The sequence below is a fragment of the Mauremys mutica genome, chromosome 2, assembly GCF_020497125.1.
Source record: "Mauremys mutica isolate MM-2020 ecotype Southern chromosome 2, ASM2049712v1, whole genome shotgun sequence".
In the NCBI taxonomy this organism is placed as follows: Eukaryota; Metazoa; Chordata; order Testudines; family Geoemydidae; genus Mauremys; species Mauremys mutica.
In genome coordinates this window covers 255,596,969-255,616,102 of record NC_059073.1, presented here as the reverse complement: position 1 = coordinate 255,616,102, position 19,134 = coordinate 255,596,969, and the positions used below count along the sequence as shown (strand labels likewise).

The window sequence follows — 19,134 nt, the reverse complement described above, 5'->3', positions numbered from 1 at the left end:
ACTTTGGATAGGATTAAGAGTTTGTAACTGTATATACTCCCATGGCATAACCATTGAGTTTGGACTTTGTGTGTGAAGTGAATTTTGCGCTCTGAGAAAATGAAGTTACTTTGGATAGGATTAAGAGTTTGTAACTGTATATACTCCCATGGCATAATCATTGACTGGAGTTAGCAAGAAATTTCCCCTATGGTCAGGTAGGTTATTCCATAATTTTCCATTACAGGTTTCTTACACCTTTCTCTGAAGCAGTTGATACAGTCTGCTATCTGATTTAGCGCACCGACTTGGATGTGTCAGGATCCTGGCAAAGGCAGTCAGGAATAAGGATCAAAGCAGGGTCAAACCTGAGGCTGAGAATAGCAGAGGAGTTCATAGTCAAGTGCCAAGCTGGGGTCAATACCAAAGGTCAGGCTCCAGGTCAGGAGGTTGCAGGTCAAGCTGAGGTTGAAGCCAGGAGTTCAAGATCAGGGATCAGGAATGGTCATGGTAGCTACACAGGAGAGCCACACTGTTGCCTGGACATTTCCCAGAACACTCCTTGGGTTTATATAGGGCAGGGAGCCAATCAGGAGGCATGGGGCTGCTGCCTGTCAGACCTCTTGAGGCAGGACTTCCTGTGGTCTGGGTCCACAACGGGTCATGGATAATGGAGCACGAGCTGATTATAGCTTCTGTTGGGTGGCAGCATGGAGATGTTTTCCACCTCCCAAGGGGCACCTCCACTGGCCTGAGTTTGTCTGGATGGGCCTCATGGAAGGCTGTCACAAGGTCATGGATTTGGGATTCTAGCTCCCAGGATCACTCTCCTGAACCAGCTCTCCTAGAGGGAACCATATTTGATTTTTGAAGTCCAGTATTTCATGGATCTTGTATTTGTCATGTCTCTGGATCTGCACTAGAAGGGGTTGTGGTTGAGCCTGGTAAGTGAAGGGGTTGCTGATATTTTTAGCATGGATACAGGGAACACTGGGTGTGTGTTGAGGGATCTGGGTAACTAAAGCCCTATGGTCACTGGGTTGATTACCTGGCTGATGAAATATGGCCCAAGGTATTGGTAATACATTTTACAACATGGCCAGTCGGAGTGGAGGTTTTGGGTGAAGGGTCACACTTTTTACCCAACAACTGTGAATTCTGGGTGTTCCCAGCACTGGTGGTCAACATACTGCTCATAATCTTCCTTGGCCTTGTCCAGATGTGCATTGAGTTTTTCTTGGACATCACGGATCTGGCATACTTAGTTGGCAGCTCTGGGATTGGTGGAGTTGCAAGGAGAAGGGGGGGTGGAAGTCACAGATTGCATAGAATGGACTCTGCCCAGTGAAGACAAGATCAGCGTTGTTGCAAGCAAACTCTGCTTTGGGTAGGAGGCTCAACCAGTTGTCCTGATGGAAATTTGTGAAGCAGCACAAATATTGTTCTAACACTTGAGCTGTTCGTTCAGACTGACCATCAGTTTGTGGGTGATAGGCAGTGGATGTTTAAGCGCAGACCCAGAGCAACCAAGGTTTCATGCCAAATCCACAACAGAAACTGGAGACCACAATCAGTTGGGACTCACTCCCGGAATCCTTGGAGTTGGATGACTTGAGCCTTCAGGAGCTGGGCTATTTCTTCTGCAGCCAGTATATGTGCAATGGGGACAAAGTGGGCCATTTTTGTCAGTGGTTGACTGCAGTGTGATTGTTAGACACAGGTAGCTTGACCAAGAAGTCCGGGGTGATGGCTACCCGGGATCTGAATGGGGTCTTGGAAGGCATTAGGGTGCCAAGGGGTTTTGAGTGCAGCGTCTTGGTGCAGGTACATGTCTCACCGGAATTGACATATGAGTGGATTGTCATGCACATTCAGGGCCATCAGAAGGAGCAGCTGGCCAAATGGAAGGTCTTGGGGAATCAATGCATTCAGGAAGTTCTGGGGCTTACGACTCAGCATAGAAGGCTCTTGGCTGGTGAGATCTTCTCCTTTCAGGACAAGGCATCAGCAGTCTTGTTCTGGGCCCCTGGGTGGTACATGATGGTGAAATTGAAGTGTGTGAAGAGCAGGGCCCAGCAAAGCTGCCTCTGTTTCATGCTTTGGCTCAGCAGAGCTACTAAGTTTCTGTGGTCCAAGTATACCTGTACTGAGTACTGACCACCCTCCAGATAGTGGTGCCACTGTTAGAAGGCCGCTTTGGAATCTAGAATCTCCTTATCTAGAATTTAATAACTCTTTTCAGCTGGAGTGAGCTTCTGTGAATAGTAGATGCAAGGGTGGAAGTGCTACTGGGGACCATGTCTTTGAGAAAATATGGCCCCCAATTATCACACTGAAGACATTGGTCTTGATGACAAATGGTCATGTCATGTTGGGATGGGCCAGCACTGGGACACTGGTAAAGGCCATCTTGAGCCATCTTGTTGGGCCTCTGGAGACCAGGTGAAGTTGGTGTTTTTCTGGAGAAGCACTGTCAGTGGGGCAATTTGGCCTGAAAACCTGGAAATGAAGTGCCTACAAAAGTTAGTGAATCCCAGGGAGGGTTGTAGCTCCTTGATGTTTTGGGGGAGGTGCCCAGGTCCATATCACCTCCACCTTCTTGGAATCCATCTGGGGGCTGTTGGGGGATGCAGTGTAGTCCAGGAGCTCTATGGAGTGGTGGTCATAGCTGCACTTTTCCAGCTTCACACACAGGCTCCATTGACATAGCCATTCCAGGACAGACCAGACATGCTGGGTGTTTTGCTTGGGAGTCTCAGAAAAGATGATGAGATCATCTAGATAGACTATGATGTACTGATCTAAGATGTCATGGAAGACCCCATTCACGAAGTGATGGAATGTTTCAGGGGCTTTTGTGAGGCAAAACAGCATTACCAGGTATTTGTAGTGGCCATACTGGGTTTGAAAAGCTGTCTTCCACTCATCCCTGGCTCAGATTCGAAACAGGTTGTAGGCCTCCCGCAGGTCAAGTTTTGTGAATACTTGGGCCAGTCATACGTTGTCCGGTAGTTCTCGGATAAGTGGAAGAGGGTATCAATTCCTGATGGTAACCTGACTGGGGGCCCAATAATCCACGCATAGGCTCCGGATTCCATCTTTGTTTTTAATTAAAAGAATGGGGGCCTAGATGGGAGAGGTAAATGGCTGTCTGAAACTGTTGGCCAGAGTCTCCTGGAGAGAAGAATGCAGGGCAGCCAGCTCAAGTTCTGGCATCACAGAGACATGACCACACTGAACCTTGACCCCTGGCTGCAAGTCAGTCAGGCAGCCATACTCTCAGTGTGGTGTTAGGGTGTCAGCATTCTTCTTGAAGATGTCACTGTAGTTGCTATACTTGGGGTGTAGTTCCTAAGTCAACTCTCATGGTGGTCCCTCTCACTCATGACCAAGGCTCGGGATGGGGAGATGCCCTGGTTCTGGGGGTCAGCAGGCTGTGTGCATAGGCAGACTTCCTGGCAGAACTTGGAGCAGAAGCTACCCTGGTGCTCATGCCAAAGGATGTGGAAATCATGAGCTGCCACGCCAGCCATGAAATGCAGAGGATTATGGGGAAATGTGATCAGCAGATTGTTCCAAATGGAAGCATTTCCAGATGGTCACAAATGGCAACTTCCAGAGGCACCATCTCCTGTGTCATTGGCGCTGACACGAGGAGTGAGCTATCTAAAGTTTCCAGTAGGTTGGGGACAGTCTTTGGTTGTGCCTGAATACCCAAGGCTTGGGCAGTACTGGCATATGGGAAGTTTTCCGCTGCCCCAGAATCCACCAGTGCCTAGTGTGGGGGAATTTGGTAAGGCTCTCCTGGAACACAGAGGCAGACCCAGACTTTAAGGTCCAGGGAGCACTCACTGTGCCTGGGGCATGCCTCGGTGAGGAGAAGGGGGGCATTATCTTGGGGCTCACCTGGGCCAATTCCTTCTCCTGGGCCTGCATGTGGTTGTTTCCCAAATCGATCATGCTAAAGCTAGGGATGAGTAATTGGTGAGAATGTGGCTGGATCCTGCATTTTAGAAACACAGCCCGTGACAGCAGCAGTGCTCTTTTTCCTCAGCTGTCACATGGCAGCAGGCGTTATCCAGCTGCATGAGTTTGGGGTCTGGATTGGAGAGGGGTACCAGGAGGTAACAGTCAAGTGGTGACCAGGATCCCTTCCTTTCCTTATGTTGTTTGTGGCGCCTATTGTTGATGTCTATGATGAGATTGATCAATGTATCTAGGTTGGTTGGGGCCTCCACACAAGTTAGATCATCCTTACTTTCCTGTCATAGTCCCCATAAGAACTGGTAGAGCTGGGCTGCTTTGTTCCACTCAGTGTCAGAGACTAGTTGCCGAAAGTGGACAGCGTATGAAAAGTCTGGTCCCTACCCCTGCTGGAGTTTGCACAGGGCCACCTCCACTGAGTGAGCATGGTGGGGATCATCAAATATAGTAGAAAACACCTGTAGGAAGGCATCCCAGTCAGATAGCGTCGGTCTCACTCATTCAGGTGGGAGTGAGGCCCAGTCCAATGCATCTCCCAACAGGCGGCTAATAATGAGTCGTACTTTTGCTAGGTTCATGGGGCAGGACAGGGTTGGAGCAGAAACAGCAGGCAACATTAGTTAATAAACCACCTGAATTATGGGGGTCCCCATTAAAATGTTCTGGGTGGGGCACTGGGTCTGGTATGCAGCTGGAATGCATGACTGTACTGCAACATTTTCATCCTGTAGCCAAGCTGTCTGTTCTCATAGAAGTTGGTTATGTGCACTGTTCTGTGCCAGTTGGGCCCTCAGTATCACATTATCACATGGAGCAGGGTGGGTTGCCTGTGTAGAGCTTGGTTCTGTGTTGCAAGCTGGGATAATTGGGCTTGAAGCTTGGGGAGTTCCTCCTGGGAGGGTCAACCCATTGAAGCATCTCCACTACCCTGTAGGGACCTGCTAGACAGGGAGGGGCCCACTGCCTTCACAGTCCTCCAGGGTGGGCCTTGACCAAAGCGAGAGTGGTGCAGGCAAACTGTCAGGATTCTGGCCAGGTCAGTTGGGACCAAAGGTCAGAGCAGGGTCAAACCTGAGACTGAGAGTAGCAGAGGAATTTGTGGTTGAGTTCCAGGCTGGGGTTAATATCAAGAATCAGGGTCTGGGTCAGGAGGTGAGGTCCAAATCAAGCCGAGATCAAAGCCAGAAGTTCAAAAACAGGGATCAGGAATGGTCATGGCAGCTACAGGAGATCCATACCATTGCCTGGACTCTTCCCAGAACATCTCTTGGGTTTATATAAGGTGGGGAGCCATTCAGGAGCCATGTGGCTGCTATCTGTCAGACACCTTGAGGCGGGACTTCCCATGGTCTGTGTCCACAGTAGGTCATGGGTAGTGGAGCATGAACTGGTAATAGCTTCTGTGTTTGAGACCTCCTGAGTCTTACAAGATGGACCACTGGCCTGATCCTGTGGTTCTTTGGTTTAGCTCCATTCTTCATTAACTCTGTCTGGAGTAGTTAAATCCCACTCATGGCCCCTTTAGAATATTCAGACTTCAGAGACCAGGGCTGAGAAAAATGATTTATAAACAGCTGTTATCCTGGCTTGTCTTACAGGTCTGAGGTAATTTGATTTACTTGTTTCTAGGGTAATAATTTCAGTGCCAAGCAAACAGTTTTCTGGATGGCTAAAGTAAGACAGATGTAACTTTTTCAGGTTATTTGAAAGGCCTCTGCAAAGCAATAATAGACAAAACAAGGAGCTAATCCGATTACGCCTTGGCCTTTTTTTAGTATCCGACAGTTAATGTCAAGACAGTTGACTTCTGAGTGCTTCCTCTGTTTCTGTGCACCAGCACTGCCAACTAAAATCAATAATAAATATCAATGATTTTATTAACTATATTAATGACTTCCGTTGACTCACATTTGCCGCATCTTTTTATTTGGTTCTTTCCTGTAGGCTACGCTCTCTGGATACTTCTGTGTGTGTGATCCGGGCTGGACAGGCATCAATTGTACAGAAAACATCAATGAGTGTTCTAGCAACCCTTGTCAGAATGGTGGAAGCTGTACTGATGGAATTAATGGCTACTCCTGTGAATGTACAAATACCTGGACTGGACCTCAGTGTCAGACTCCCCAGCAAGGTAACATGAAAAGCATAGTGACTGAGAACTGAAGCACCACCCTATCAATCTGATTTCCATAAAATGCATTTGGATTAGAGGTGAGATTTATAAGGGAAAAGTCTTACCCCTTGGGTTTAAAATATGAGAGGCAGTGGAAAATAGATCCTGATCCAAAGTCCATGTGAGTCTTTCCCACTCCTTCGGTGAACTCTTGTATTAAGCCCATAATGCTTAAAGCCTCTAACTCCATGTGTTTACCAACGTAGCATAACAGACAGGTTGAATTTTAAGCCTACTAGACTTGACTAGTCCCTTTAAATCCTAAAATTAGATTTCTGTAGTTAAATAGAGATCTCCGGAATCCTGACCATGTGTGTACTAATCCAGATGGGAAGGAGGATTAGCGGTAGGGATAATAGAATCACAATTTAACAGAATAAAGTTTGCTTTTGATTTATACAGTATAATGTATTTCAAACTCGGTTTGCCTCAAAGGGCTTTACAAAAAAGAGTTAGATTCTGTTAATGCAATGACTATCTGATTCAAGCAAATGCAGCAACATTAGGCCTTCTACAGTAGTCGCTACGTAGTCTGGGACATTAGAACTTATGTGACAAAGAGAATGTTGTCCATGAAATCAGGATGATCACTATTTCTTTTCAAGCAGTGTCACAGAATCTTTAATTTTTACCGAGTACAGCAGCCGGTGACAAGAAATAGTCTTCAGTGTAAATGTTTTATCTGAAATACAGTATCTCTATGTCATGGTCTATCTTAGGGGGAAGGGATAGCTCAGTGGTTTGAGCATTGGCTTGCTAAACCAAGGGTGATGAGCTCAATCTTTGAGGGAACCACTTAGGGATCTGGGGCAAAAATCAGTACTTAGTCCTGCTAGTGAAGGCAGGGGGCTGGACTCGACTCAATGACCTTTCAAGATCCCTTCCAGTATAGGTATATCTCCAGTTATTATTTATTATCACCCTCAGTGTGAATACTACGTTGCAGAACCAACATAGAATAGGAGCCTACGCCGGGACTTAACTTTATGGCTTTCTGACAGTGAACCAGCCTGAATCTACAATCAAGGAATGGAGAAAGATAGTCAGACCATGTGGATCCCAGTGGCTTAGAAACTGGGGTAGAGGGGGAAGTGCTGAAAACTTTGAAAAAGTTCATTTTGAAAGAGCAGCTGACCAAATGTGTCCTCAGCCAAAAACATAGCATCATTCCAGTTCATGGAGATTAGAGAGGGACTGGGAGAGCTAAACAAGGCCCTGAAGTTTTTGGTTAACAATAAAAACATGAAGGAAGTCCACACACTGAAAAAATTATTTAAAGGAAATATAACCCACAGAGCCAGGGGACTTTACATTTGCAGAGAAATTACATGGCCCTGTCTTTGACATTGTTTTTCAGTGGCACGTTTTACAAATAAATTAATTTTCATAAAGTAATATCAAGGTGCCGTTCCTCTGACAGACACACACACACACACACACACACACACACACACACAGCATCAGTCTGTCACAGTGTGGCTCTACAACTTCATATGTATTGTAGACAGTTGTGTGGGCTGGTAGCATCACCTAACATTACAGTTGGCTGACACTTCCCATTATAAGACCGTTTTTAGTTGCTTAGAACTTTGCCAGACTTTAACTGTTCAGACTGAAATTTTCCATGCTGGGTATCTGCCTCAAGCATTAATTTTATTTAAATAAATAAAATAAACCCTTAGTTGAAATTTTTGCCAAAATGGTTCCGCCGTTTCTAAGAAAAAGGCTAGGGAAAAATACATTGTTTTTCTTTGAAAAAGCTTTGAAAAAGCTCTAGCACACCCATGCTTTGGAGCAGGGACTTGACATTTGTCAGAGAGATGGACTTTGTGTCAGAGATGTGCCTTGCTATGAAAATCTACCTACATTTGGCCAAGTTTATAAGCTTCTAAAAAATTGCAATTCACACATGCTTAGTAGAGACTTGGTAGATCTTAACAGCTAAAATCTCTGAAGATTCCACCCTTGCTGAGCATGCTCAAGCCTCTCATGACTCCTAATACTAAGAAAACTGCATGTGCACCATCCCCTCAGAGTAGCTGAGCAGCTCCTGTCCAAAGCTTGAAGCGGTACTTTCTCTATAATGGTTGGTCCTGGCTGCTGCAGGCTATGGTAAGGCCAGCCACTGGTATTGAGAGCAGAGAGCTGGTGAGTCCCCTGCTCTCAGTGACCCCTGTGATGGCATTCAGGCAGCATGGAGGAGGAAGCTGTCTGATTCAAATGTAGAGAGGACATGAACTGGACCTGGAGCTTTTCAGGGGAGAAAAATGGAGGAGTATATTTGAACAAGAAACCTGGGTGAGGGGCAGAGACTGGAAGTGGTTGGGGCAAGGTCTGGGAATGAGGGAAGGATGTGAGAGGTAGCCAGTGAGTGGGAGGAAACTGATATTGTATGAGGAGCTGGGGGAGAGATGGGCTGGCAGGGCAAGAAGAGTGGGACTAAGAACTAGTGGGAGGTGAGGACAGGAGATAGATCTGACAAGAAGCCAGAGTGCAGGGGCAAAATTGGGATTGGCTAGGTAAAGAGACTGGGATAAGAAGCCCGTGGAGGCGAGGACACTTAACTTGGCTGAGAAGGAGGGACTGAGTTAATGGGAAGCAGTGGAGATGGGAAACATGAGGGGAAAGGGTAGTTTGAGGCCAGAGAGAGAGAGAGAGAGAGAGAGAAGTTGCAGAGGAAACTGGGACTGGCTGGGCAAGGAGAATGGGGACAAGGACTGGAAATAGCTGGGCAAATATCTATGAAATCTGCTGGCAAATTATCTCATCCCCCTCTAGTGTTGGTCCACATAAAGGATAACATCAGACTGTTACTATTAGTTACTGTATTAGCTTAAGTGGCAGAGGTCTGTGTGGTGGATCTAAAGATTCCAAAAGCTTGTTGATGAACCATGAGGGTATCAATATGGTAACACATAATGCAATTTCTGTATGACCAGTTTGTTTTTAAAACCTGAAATTACACATAAAAGACTGTGTAATAAAGGTAATAATTGGAGATATACCAATCTCCTAGAACTGGAAGGGACCTTGAAAAGTCATTGAGTCCAGCCCCCTGCCTTCACTCACAGGACCAATTTTTGCCCCAGATCCCTAAGTGGCCTCCTCAAGGATTGAACTTATAACCCTGGGTTTAGCAGGCCAATGCTCAAACCACTGAGCTATCTCTCCCCACATAAAAGAACATTCTTAAGGTCCCAAAATCAAGCACTGAAATGTTAGGAAATGCCAGGTCTATGAAATTTTAATTTGCCCCCTTTGTGCATGTGCATCAAGATACAGTATTTAATTACATGATCACTCACTATTTTTTCCACAGGACCCCTGCCTTATTCAGTGTATAGGATAGGCCTGTTCCGGGGATGATCAGGGCTATATAATGAAAGAGGCTGTTGTCTGTAGGACCCTTGCCTCATTTGTTGCAGAAGTTGAAAGGTGTACAGTAAATGTGCAGGGGTTTGCAGGAAGAGGAAGGATGATCTCATGGTTAAGGCAGTTGACTTCTGGCCTGGAGAACTGTATTCTATAGCTGCCAGTGCTGCAGAGCTCCTATTTGATGCTAGGCAAGACACTTAAACCACACTTTTCACATGATGGAGGTCACTAATTGTGTGTTGAACATATTCATTGCTACATTCTGCTAAGTACTTCGAAAACTCAGGTTTTAGGTGTCTCAAATTAGGCACCCAAAACTGGTGGATACTTTTGATTTTAATCTCTCTGTGCCTCAGTTTGCCATCTGTAACATGATGATAATACTCACTCAGCTCACAGGCTGTTGTGAAAATAAATTAATTAATGTTTGCAATGCATTTAGCTACTATAGTGATGAACACCATGAGTAAATTAGTAATTCTGCCTTCATAACAATTTTTGAATAGTGTGAAGTTAATAAGGCATGGTGCCCAACAATGAGAAGAAAACAAAATATTGACTGCTAATTAACTGAGCACTGTTCATTCGGTGCACTGAATGAGTCAGAGCTCCTGTGGAAAAAATAGTATGTTATCATGTAATTAAGGGCTGTATCATAATGCATGAGCACCAGCAACCTTAATTCTGCTGTTTCCTAACTTTTGAGTGCCTCACTTTGCAACCTTAATTTTTTTAAAAATGTAGTTTTTATTTATTTTTAGCTTTGTTTCTTTTGTTTTCTTTTCTTTTCTTTTGTGCATGTAATTATGACTTTGGAAGGCATATGGAATGTAACTCTTTTAAATAGCTATTGTGAGAACTGTTTATATTTGGAGATATTTCTGGCTATATCCTATTTTCTCCTATTTTTTTCTTCTCTTGATTCTTTTCATTACTAAGCGCACTTGTATGAAAATTAGATTTTTGTTCCTGAATTATTCAAAGGAGAGGCAGTTAAAAATTGGAATACCTGTCCCACAGGAAATTCTGATCTTTCAACATTTGTTTTAGTCCTGAATCTGGACAAAATGTCAAAATAGCAGCTTCTTTTGTGGAATTAAAAGTTTTTTGAAATATTTTGGTTAGAAAATGATGAAATATTTTATTTGAACATTTCCAATCAAAACAAAACATTTTGACATTCCCCGAATAAAAATGTTTCATTTCAGTTTGTTGAACTGAATTGGAATATTCCATTTGGATTCAGTGGGACATTAAACTGCATCTGCCTAGGTTCTACGGGGCTTCCCGGGAGTTGTAGTTCAGATGCCACCTGACTCCATTCTCCCTAGTGGGACAGGTTCTTTTGCCAGACTACATCTCCCATGATGCACCACACAGCTTGGTTAGAGAGGTGACCACTGTGCATCATGGGAGGTGTAATCTGGCCAGAGAGTAAGGCCCACAGAAGAGAATGAGGACATAAAGCACCTGTATTACAACTCCTAAGAGACATATGCAGTATAATGTTGAACAAAGCTGAAAGAAAATGTTTTATTTCAAGTTGAACCAGCAGAAACAAAATATTTCATTTTTCCTCACAGAAAATCAAAAACATTTTCAAAATCTGAATTTTCCCGTGGAAAAAATTTGTTTTTGCAGAGATAGCATTTTCTATCAAAAAGTCATATTGATGGACCCAGCTATCGGTAATTCTTAGGCTTCTTTTCTTATTACTCACCTTAGGTCACTCTGCTCTCAGTAAATCCCAGCCATTCCTCTTATACAAATGTTTCTCACCCTTTTTTTCCCTAAATGTTTACCAAAACAAAAGTTATGGTAAAGGATTCCACTCTATTTACTTCAATGCAGGAATAGCTGTAATTAATCTAATTTGTTTTGTTTTGTTTTCCTGCAGTTTGTGGAGGGTTTCTTTCAGGCTTCAATGGGTCATTCAGCTACCCTAACAATCCAGGCAGTGAGCAGTATGATCACCGGGTCAGCTGTGCTTGGGTTATCCGAACTAACAACAACAAGGTAAACTATAGTGCACCTAAAAATAAATCACCCTACTGGAATGAGTAACTGTCAGTTGTTCAGCACAACCATAACTATGACCAGGAAGTGTTACTGGAGTCAGGAAAAATGACTTCAGGGGATGAATTTCAGTCTGAGGGAAGGACTGTTAATTCGAACTGTCAAACAGGTAATAAATGCTAAAAGTATTCAAAGGTGAGCTGAAATACTTTTTATGTATCAAGTTCCATATTCAAGTTTCTTTCTTTCTCTTCCAGCTATCAATTACACAGCATTTCTAACCCCAAACAGTAAAAAATCATAAGCCTGGCCACCAAAAATCATGAGATCTTTCTAAAAGAATTAATTTTAGTTTCTTTTTATCAGACTTCAGGTTTCTGAACCTTGATGGTGCACTTGAATCACATTTTTATGTTTTTCTTCATGACCGCAAGGTTTAGAAAATTACTTTTAAAAAAAACCAGCTGAGATTCTCATATAATCACTCGCCTTCAGAAGCAGGGGCTTTAAGAACAAACAGCAAATATTGCAAGACTTGCAAGATGATAGACTTGCAAGAGTTGGCAACACCAAACAACACATACTAACACCTAAATAGTACAGAAACCATATTTCTTACACTGCTTTAGGTTTGGGGATGTAATTCATTTACAGCTGCATTAGAAATATTAATGAATATCCAATAGGGATCAGTCCTGCTCTTCGATGAGCTAGATGGTAGGTTGGTAGTCTAGATGACCTCACAGCAGCATCCATGTCTAATCTCTATGAGTCTGTGAAATGTAGAATCCTGAATTCACATCTTCAATGGCTGAGCATAAGAAAAACTGATCTACAAATTGTGACACTTTCTCAGTGTGCCCAGATTGTGAGTGACTTTGTTATCCCACTCCCTCCAACAACAGGAAGATTTGCTTGTGCTTAACTGGACATCAGCTCCCTGACACCACCAGTCTGGTAACCACCCAGAGAATATCTTGGGGCTCTGCCAGCCCTTACTTTGCCTTGCAGATTAACAATAGGTGCAGACCAGTCTCCGAGCCTCCTTGAAGTGTTTCCCTAGAGTGTCTAGCCCTTAACCACTGGACACTCTGGAAGTTTGTACAAACACTATGTGCCTGATCCTCAGCTTTAAATCCATATAGCGCCATTGACATCTGTAAAGCTACACTGAAGTACACAAGCTGATGATCTGGATCTAACTAAACTGCTGTATGCCATTATTTAGCTACAGTAGGTTCATTAAAGGAAGAATTTATATCCACAAAAGAGCCTTTAGTTTTGTAGCTGAAAGGAAAATTCTTAAAACAATATAAAGAATGGGAATATGCTTGTTAATTAATTATATACCATGAAGAAAATAACATGGTGAAACTCTAATCAAATATTGCTAGGTTATCCTGTATTTCAAACTCTTAACATTATACCATCATCAAATTTAGCTCTGAGGATCCTAAAATGAGTATCCTGAGTAACTATTACTTTATAGGAATAGTAATATTAGGAATTAAGTCCTCCTAGACAACTTTTGTGTCTGTCTGGATCTTTCTTTATCTCCTTTCCTTTCTTTTGACCTTTATGATTACTTAATACCTTCCTCTGTCTTGGGTTTTTTGTTTGTTTTGTTTTCTTCAGAAATTTCATTATTACTCTGAAGCTTGTCACTGATGTGCACAATTGTGTGGACAGGTGTATCTGCTCCGTACAGGGTTACTATGTAAACAATATATAATCACTCTTACAGCTGAAACTTTAGATCACAGATGGACAAATACAATGATCTAATTTCTGCTATTTCCTGTTAGATTCTGCGTATTACTTTCCCATTCTTCCAACTGCAAGCACACAGCAGCTGTAAATCTGACTTCCTTCAAATTCATGATGGGGACTCGGCATCAGCATACATGCTGGGAAAATACTGTGGCTCATCTCACCTTCCTGAGCTTTTCAGTACCCATAATTCCTTGTATTTCTGGTTCCGTTCTGACCACACAATTAATGCAGGAGGATTTACAGTTAAATGGGAGTCTCGGGAACCAGGTAAGTTTTAAGAGATGTCAGGTAATGTACCAAAAAAGGGGGAAAAGGTCATTATGTCCTACTTGGTTCGTAAAAGTCAAGAGCTGAAGGACAAAGTTTGCTTAAGAGTAAGGTAGAAAAGATGGCCAATAAGCTATCTGTAGATGCTCTGAATCAAATTCTAACAACTACTGCCTGGACAATATTTGCTAGGATTTTGCTTTAGTTTTTATGGTTGTTTTGCTCTTCCTATCAGAGATTCTCCAAAGTTTATTAGGATCCTAGGTTATATGTTCCTGGGGACTTTAAACATGACAGTTTTGTATCAAAATTTCAAACAACTTGACTTTCTCTGTGTAGTTATCTCTTATGTCTGAATTCCTGAAAACAGCATTTGCATGATCTTTCAGTCGACTGGGCAGTTCCTTTCTTGAAGTAGATCATTAACTTGGGCCTCTTTCAGGACAGCTAGGGAGGGGCAAATTCATGTTACCTAATGTCAACCCCCCAAACACTCTGGGTTCGAAAGCTTGACTAGAACTTTAAAATTATTGTGTTCAAGTACTGCCTAGGAGCGGTCACAAGGAGAAAAAGGGATAGAGAAGAGGGAGGGAAAAAGTCCAGTGAGTAAAATGCATCAGAGAAAGGGCATTAATACAGAGAATGAAAAAAGAACCAGAGGGAGAGCAAAACTGTTTATTGAAAAAACTAGATATAGTATGTGTACAACATACAAATCACTCACTTGTGCTACCCAGCCTTTGCTGTGGGAAGGATTATTCTTCTACCCTGAGTACATAACACTTTAATTGGAAAAACTTTAAAAATAAATTGTATCACCCTTGGAGCAGCGTAAAAAGTGGGGGATTAGGTTTAAAAAAAAGCTCATACATTCAGCCTAGTTCTGTGAACCCCAAAAGAGGCCTGTGTGTTTGCTTGTTCCATCTCTAAAGATATTTTCACTAAGTTACTGAGTTACCCATTTTTTTTTAAAAATTAGAGCTATGCATCTACAGGCTAGTCTACACTGGTGACATACGTCAGCATAGCTATATCACTTAGAGGTGTGAAAAATCCACACACCCCAGACATGTTGCATGCCAACCTAAACCCTGGTGTAGACAGTGCTAGGTTGATGAAGAATTATTCCATTGACCAAGCTACTGCTTCTCAGGGAGGTGAATTACCTATACCAATGGGAGAACCCCTCCCATTGGCCAGGGGCGGCTCTACGAATTCCGCCGCCCCAAGCAGGGCGGCGTGCCGCGCTGCTCGCGCTGCCGGGCGCCGGTCCCGTGCCTCCGCGGGACCTCCCGCAGACGTGCCACTGGTCCCATGCCTACGGTGGAGCTTCCGCAGGCATGCCTGCGGGAGGTCCACACGAGCCGCGGGACCAGCGCACCCGCCGCAGTCATGCCTGCGGCAGGTCCGATCGTCCCGCGGCTCCGGTGGACCTCCCGCAAGCATGACTGCGGAAGGTCCGCCGGACCCGCCTGCCGCCCTCCAGTTAAAATGCCGCCCCACGCATGCGCTTGGCGCGCTGGGGTCTGGAGCCGGCCCTGCCCTTGGCATAAGTAGTGTCTACAATGAAGTGCTACAGCAGCAGAACTACAGCTGCACCACTGTAATGTTTTCAGTGTAGACACATACCTATTTGGGGTTATATTTTTATTGTTTATGGATTTCCTTAAATGTAAATCTTGAGAAGGAAAAAAATGGTTTGATCTGATATATCTGATAGCCTAAAACAGTCCATAAACTCCATCATTAAGGGATGAGTTAGCCTTGGCGGATACATATATTCTATCTAAATTGGATGAAAGAGTAAAGTAATTCTGTGGGTTTTTTCCCCCTGTTTAGAATGTGGTGGTGAACTAACAAATACTTATGGCTCAATAAACTCGCCGGGATACCCTGGTAACTATCCTCCGGACAGAGATTGTTACTGGGCCATCTCAACCAAGCCAGGCCTTCTCATCACATTTGCTTTTGGCACACTGCGTCTAGGGCATCATGATAATTGCAGCTATGACTATCTGGAGGTAAAATTTCATCATTCTGGCAATGTGATTGCAAAACAAAATATTACAACCTTTTTGTTTCAGACAGAAAAGTAATGCTGGCAGGATAAATCACAAGCTGAAATAGTCACTCACTACTCATCAACTACACAGACACGTACACAACAAGTGTGAAATCCTGCCCCATTGAAATCAGTAGAGGAAACCAGTAAAAGTTTTGTTACTGACTTCAATGGAGCCAGGATTTTGCCATGAATCGCTGGTGAGAAACTTATTTAGCCTCAAAAACCTCAGTCTCTAGAATTCTGGTCAGACATACACCCTCAGGGAATTAATTGTATAAACAAAAAGTGTGAGAGAAATAAATATTTGTACCACAGTAAACGGCTTGACATGTGAGATTTAGGCTACATCTCAGATGCAAAGTTTTTTACTATATCATAATTACAGAAACGTGAAAAGTGAAGGGTTTCAAGGAGCATTTACCACTAGAGTTGGGCAAATAATTGATTTTTCAGTTCAGTGGCCAAACTGAAAAATCAAAAAAATTTTGTTTTGTGTTGACCCAGAATGACCATTTTTGGCATTTTTTTTTCCTTGCTGAAACTAAAACCAAAACAAATTGTTTAGAGTAGAATGAAATTTTTTGTTTAATTTTCAGGATTTTTTTATCCTTTTGTGTTTTTTATACTTAAATCTAGCTAAAATCCTAAATGGAATGTTGTTTTCAAAGGAAAAGTTGAAACATTAGTTTTGAAAATGTCAAAAAAATTCAATTTTTTTCAGAATTTTTTCCAAACTTTTTTTAGCTGAAACTATTCACTGAATTCAACCTGAATTGGCAAACAGTTTAGGTTGATTGGAAACTGCATTTTTCAGCAAATAAACTATTTATCATTTTTTTTTCACCCAGCTCTATTTACCATTAGAAAAAATGCTGAGTCATTTCTGAAATATTGGGACACATCTTTAAAGGACAGTAACTATGGCTTTTTGAAACCTTCAAGTCGTATAAGCATCTAAATCACTACACCAAGAAGGATTCCTTCCAGTTGTGTCTAGAAACCTTCCCTTCTGTGAAAATAGCTGTAGTGTATGCAAACTGTTGCATGTTACTGGAATCAATTATAATCACAAATGGAATCAGTCATTCAGTGAAGGAATAAAGAAAGAGATTTAACTGCCCCTATTACAGTGTTTAATTGAGGCTATCTAGAAAACGTGTGATGGTATAAAAGCTCTATTTTACATTAGTAAAAGAGGGTATTTTTCCAGATTAAGTCTCCAATAGAAGTAGTTCTTCTGAATGATAACATAGACCTTAAAATCCTTAATTCTGATTGATCAAACCAGTCATATGATCATGGTTACTTACCAACACTGCACTGTTTGGAACCTACTTCTAGATGTGTATCTTCTCCATAATGATAATAATCAAACACATTTTTCTTATTCTGATTGTCTTCTTTAGTTATATTTAGATGTATTCACAACAATAACCAAAGGGCTGGGCTATCATCTTACAGTACAGGCTGAGTGAGAGGCACCATGTCCCTTCATGGCCCCAGCAGCAGGACAGGAAGTAATGCAGCTAAGATCTGTATTACCTGCTGCTGGATCCTCTCTGCTACTGAGTGACTGCAGGGAGATCTAGCACAGCCTTTCTTGGAGCTGGGTATCCAGAAAAGAAGGAGGAGGAATGGAAGCCTGTAAGCAGCTGCAAATTCCTGTCTCCTCATGAAAGGAGGTTCACTTCCTTGTGTATCCTTAAGATCTGTAGAGTTGGGAAAGAGTGTGGCCTCCATAATTTTTGTGACTCCCCAAACCACTGCCACCAGAAAGGATGATTCTAGGAAAACTTTGCAAGGTGGATCTCATAAACTTTCCCTCCCCTTCCATCCATTCAATGAATGATCCCTGTGTCATTCATGTCAACACTGGAGTTATTTAATAGAGGCTGGGTCCCACAGTCCTTCAACATCCAGTGGAAATGCAGGATTGGTGACTTAAATGAGAGTTTTGAATGTGTGAAAACAGCAAGGCCATGCTGGGATTTACCAGCTTAGCCTCCATCTGGTAACCTTCAATCACTAACGAGACTGCCTATGAGGTCCTATGCTAAAATAACTTTAGGAATATTGAAATTGCCCACAGTTGGCTTATATCTGATAACCCTGTGATGAGGATTAATACTTCTGTTTAGATTCGAGACGGCCTCCTTCCACAAGACTCCATCCTCAGTAAATATTGTAGCACCAGTTCTCCTCCCCCACTTCAAACTTCTGGCCCATATGCATGGATTCACTTTCATTCTGATGGTTCAGTCACCGACAGAGGCTTCCACATTGTCTACACTACATCGCCTTGTAAGTACAACTGTGCACTTAACTTATGAATATGTCATTTCCCAAATTACTGTATCTAGAAATAGCCTGGAAATAGAGACAGGCAGGATCATGGTGGACTCTAGCCCAATAATCTGCTGTTTGACTTGCAGCCAGCATTCAGATATATGACCCATTTGAGGTCTCAAATGATCAATTTATTTGTATTTAACACAGCGGATCCCAATTGTGGAGGAAACTACACAAACAGTGGGGGCATTATCCTGTCCCCTTACTGGCCTAACCCATACATTAACAACAGGCAGTGTATCTACATTATCCGACAGCCACTGAATGAAAAAATCTACCTCAACTTCACTCACATGGAGCTGGAAAGCCACAGCGGCTGTTCTTGGAATTATATTGAGGTGACTTTTATTATTTTGTGGTTTTGAAATGTTGATTATCTGTGTGCATAAAACTGTAAAGCAAAATTTCTTCCTCAGATACAAGAGAGTAGATATCTCTTTTTATTAGGGTTCAAAAGCCACAAAGGCTAAGACGCGGGGGCCATGCAATCAGCATGAGCCAAAGGTGAGTGAGTATGAGAACCCAGCTAGGATTAGACTGACCCTCAGTCACTCCACCTAATCAGGATGGGGTTTGAGCCTTGGGTTAATGTGTACCAAATACAAGATAAGCATAAATAATACCAAGGCCAAGACGGCACTGCTTAGAATTCAGTGGGCTCATCTCTTGCTTGATATACTTTTGAGCAAACGGGGAACAGGTTCCAGTGAGCTCAGTATAGTGGATCTATTTCTACAGTGTTAGCCATAAAAGATTGCTTATTAACGTTGCTCCCTTTCTTTTGCTTTAATTCAGAGGCTTTGGTTGGAATGAAGTATAATTAATTTCTAAAATTAGAGGGAAATCTGCGTAATGAAAACAGACAGCTTTTGTTTGTCTGGCCTGCTACTTCTCTTGTCTAATTGCTGGCAGAACAGCAGCTAAACTCACAGAAAACAGAGAAACAAAACAATTTTTGTTGGGCACAATCAGATTGTGTTGATTTATCAAGGCATTTACCTTGTTGTTTGCTGATCAATCTCAGGCAGTTTAGCTTTATCATACTTTTTCTGTCCTTTTCACCCCATCTCCTCCCACGCCCCCACTCAGATCCATTCAATCCAGAACAGAGTAACAGGGATGGAGTTTTATGACCCTGGAATAACCAGTGTGA

At 42.8% G+C, this 19,134-nt stretch overlaps 1 protein-coding gene across 1 annotated transcript in view; it reads left to right on the top strand.

The window, feature by feature from the left end:
• The window catches only part of CUBN (cubilin), a 215,549-nt gene that overhangs the window by 18,057 nt on the left and 178,358 nt on the right, over nucleotides 1-19,134 (top strand). The window contains exons 12-17 of the mRNA XM_045006661.1: nucleotides 5,908-6,094; nucleotides 11,409-11,527; nucleotides 13,333-13,567; nucleotides 15,407-15,588; nucleotides 17,771-17,933; nucleotides 18,129-18,319. Coding sequence (XP_044862596.1) covers nucleotides 5,908-6,094; nucleotides 11,409-11,527; nucleotides 13,333-13,567; nucleotides 15,407-15,588; nucleotides 17,771-17,933; nucleotides 18,129-18,319 — 1,077 coding nt within the window. The remainder of the gene's footprint in view (nucleotides 1-5,907; nucleotides 6,095-11,408; nucleotides 11,528-13,332; nucleotides 13,568-15,406; nucleotides 15,589-17,770; nucleotides 17,934-18,128; nucleotides 18,320-19,134) is intronic.